The 1,892-nt window shown below is 35.0% G+C and overlaps 1 protein-coding gene across 1 annotated transcript; it reads left to right on the forward strand.

The window, feature by feature from the left end:
* The first annotated feature begins 514 nt into the window (after positions 1-514).
* On the forward strand, positions 515-1,032 carry LOC114760254 (calcium-binding protein KRP1-like). Its single transcript, XM_028949520.1, has one exon. The coding sequence runs from the start codon at positions 540-542 to the stop codon at positions 882-884; it is 345 nt and encodes a 114-aa protein (XP_028805353.1). The 5' UTR covers positions 515-539; the 3' UTR covers positions 885-1,032.
* Positions 1,033-1,892: the final 860 nt, after the last annotated feature.

Consider the following 1,892-nt stretch of genomic DNA (forward strand, 5'->3'; position numbering starts at 1 on the left):
ATGCTAAAGTTAGTGACATAAACCTTTGTGGGGATAAAGGTCATCTAAAAGAGGTTACTTCTTTGTGAAATAAGAGAGCTTATTTAGGTCACATAAATCCACTTTAATTAGACTGGTACATTTTCAATGAGGAATTGAAGCGCCATTATTGTCTGTTTGAGCGTTTGAATGGAGCCAAAGAGGAAGAACAAGTAGGTGAGATATAATCCCTTGGAGAGCATCTTCGTCATCATTTCTTGTGTTTGGATTTGGCAAGGAATAGCGTAAACTTGGTTCCAAACTCCCCCAAAAGCTTCCAATTTTGTTTTTTATAATGTTTCGGAATAAGCAAAAATCCATCTGCTACCCCGCCATCGCCTTCTCTAGCTTCCTAAGCAACTTCCACGAAACATGTCTTCTTCATCCCAATCACACACACTCTGCCTCTTGTCCTTTTCACTTCTATCCCTCTCTCTCATCCCTCTCCTGGCCCACCTCACCACTATATATTCTCAGAGATCCTCCTTTTCGCTTCATCGTCTTCATCAGGAGCGACACCAATGGCGTCCCAAAATAACGGCCTGGTTTTTCAGGACTACTTTCCGACCATGGTGGAGAAGCTGGGGACGGAGGGGTTCATGAAGGAACTGAGAAATGGATTTAAGCTGCTGATGGACAGAGAGAAGGAGGTGATAACGTTCGAGAGCTTGAAGAAGAACTCTGCCTCGCTGGGTTTGCAGGGGATGAGCGATGACGAGCTAATGTGCATGCTCAGGGAAGGTGATTTGGACGGCGATGGAGCTCTCGATGAGATGGAATTTTGCACCCTTATGTTTAGGTTGAGCCCTGATTTAATGAACAGTTCTAAGTCTCTCTTGGAGGAAGCCATTTTTACTCAAGGTTGAGCTTCCTCTGTTCTTTTTGGTTTTACTTCCTTCTCATCATCATCATCTTCATCCTCACTGTCGCTTTTCCTCTGTTTTTTTTTTTTCCCTTTTTTGTTCTTTCCTTCTCATGTGATCTGTAATGGCAGATTTCTAGTCAGATTTTTTTGAATAATTTTTCTTGCATATTTCTAAATAGTTTTACAACATTTTTTCTGCAGGGAGAATTTATTTTTTGCATTTGAAGAAAATATATTATATTATCTCCGATCCTAATTATAAAATATCGTTTGTAATCTACAAATAAGATCTTATAATTAGGACTGGAGGTAGTATGTGACAAGTTGCACTTTTATTTGGGTCTAAACAATATAATTCTATCACAAAAAAAAATAATTCTCCTCAGATTTTGTTTCATATATATATATATTCCAACAAATACTAGTGTTTTATAGTGGTTAGGAATTTTGTTGATTGGGATTGAATTAATTTGAAAAGCAAAAAAGAAAGAAAGATTAGGATGAAGTGAAGTGAGTAAAGAAGACGACAAAGTTAAAGAAGCATGTGAACAACAATGCTGACAAAGGAAACTTCCATAGTTTGTGTCTTTGAAGAGCTATACCTTTTTAATTTGTTTTAAATGGATCCTTATGCCCAGACTTGATATAAATACCCGTCAAATCTCTATGTCTAATAATTTGAATATTCTATTCCTAATCATCATACGTACCTAATTTATACATTATTTATAGTCGGAGCATATCTTATTTATCATAATTCACATCTTATTTCTACGCAAAGTTAAATAATTTATGAATATTATGAATTATGTTATTACCTCTTATTTTTAATATAAGAGCTAGTTGACTAATTTGAGTAGATTAAGAAAGTTCATTAAGTTAGTTATTTGTAATAAATAGGTACTGTCTTTCTTAAAATACCCTCACTAATCAAGTGTATTAGCTTTAACATTTGATAAAACATTTAATATATACAACTACTACAAGGATTATCTTGAAAAAATAAATA

The sequence above is a fragment of the Neltuma alba genome, unplaced genomic scaffold (genome assembly GCF_004799145.2).
Source record: "Neltuma alba isolate B1F8T4 unplaced genomic scaffold, ASM479914v2 tig00010952_pilon, whole genome shotgun sequence".
Lineage (NCBI taxonomy): Eukaryota > Viridiplantae > Streptophyta > Magnoliopsida > Fabales > Fabaceae > Neltuma > Neltuma alba.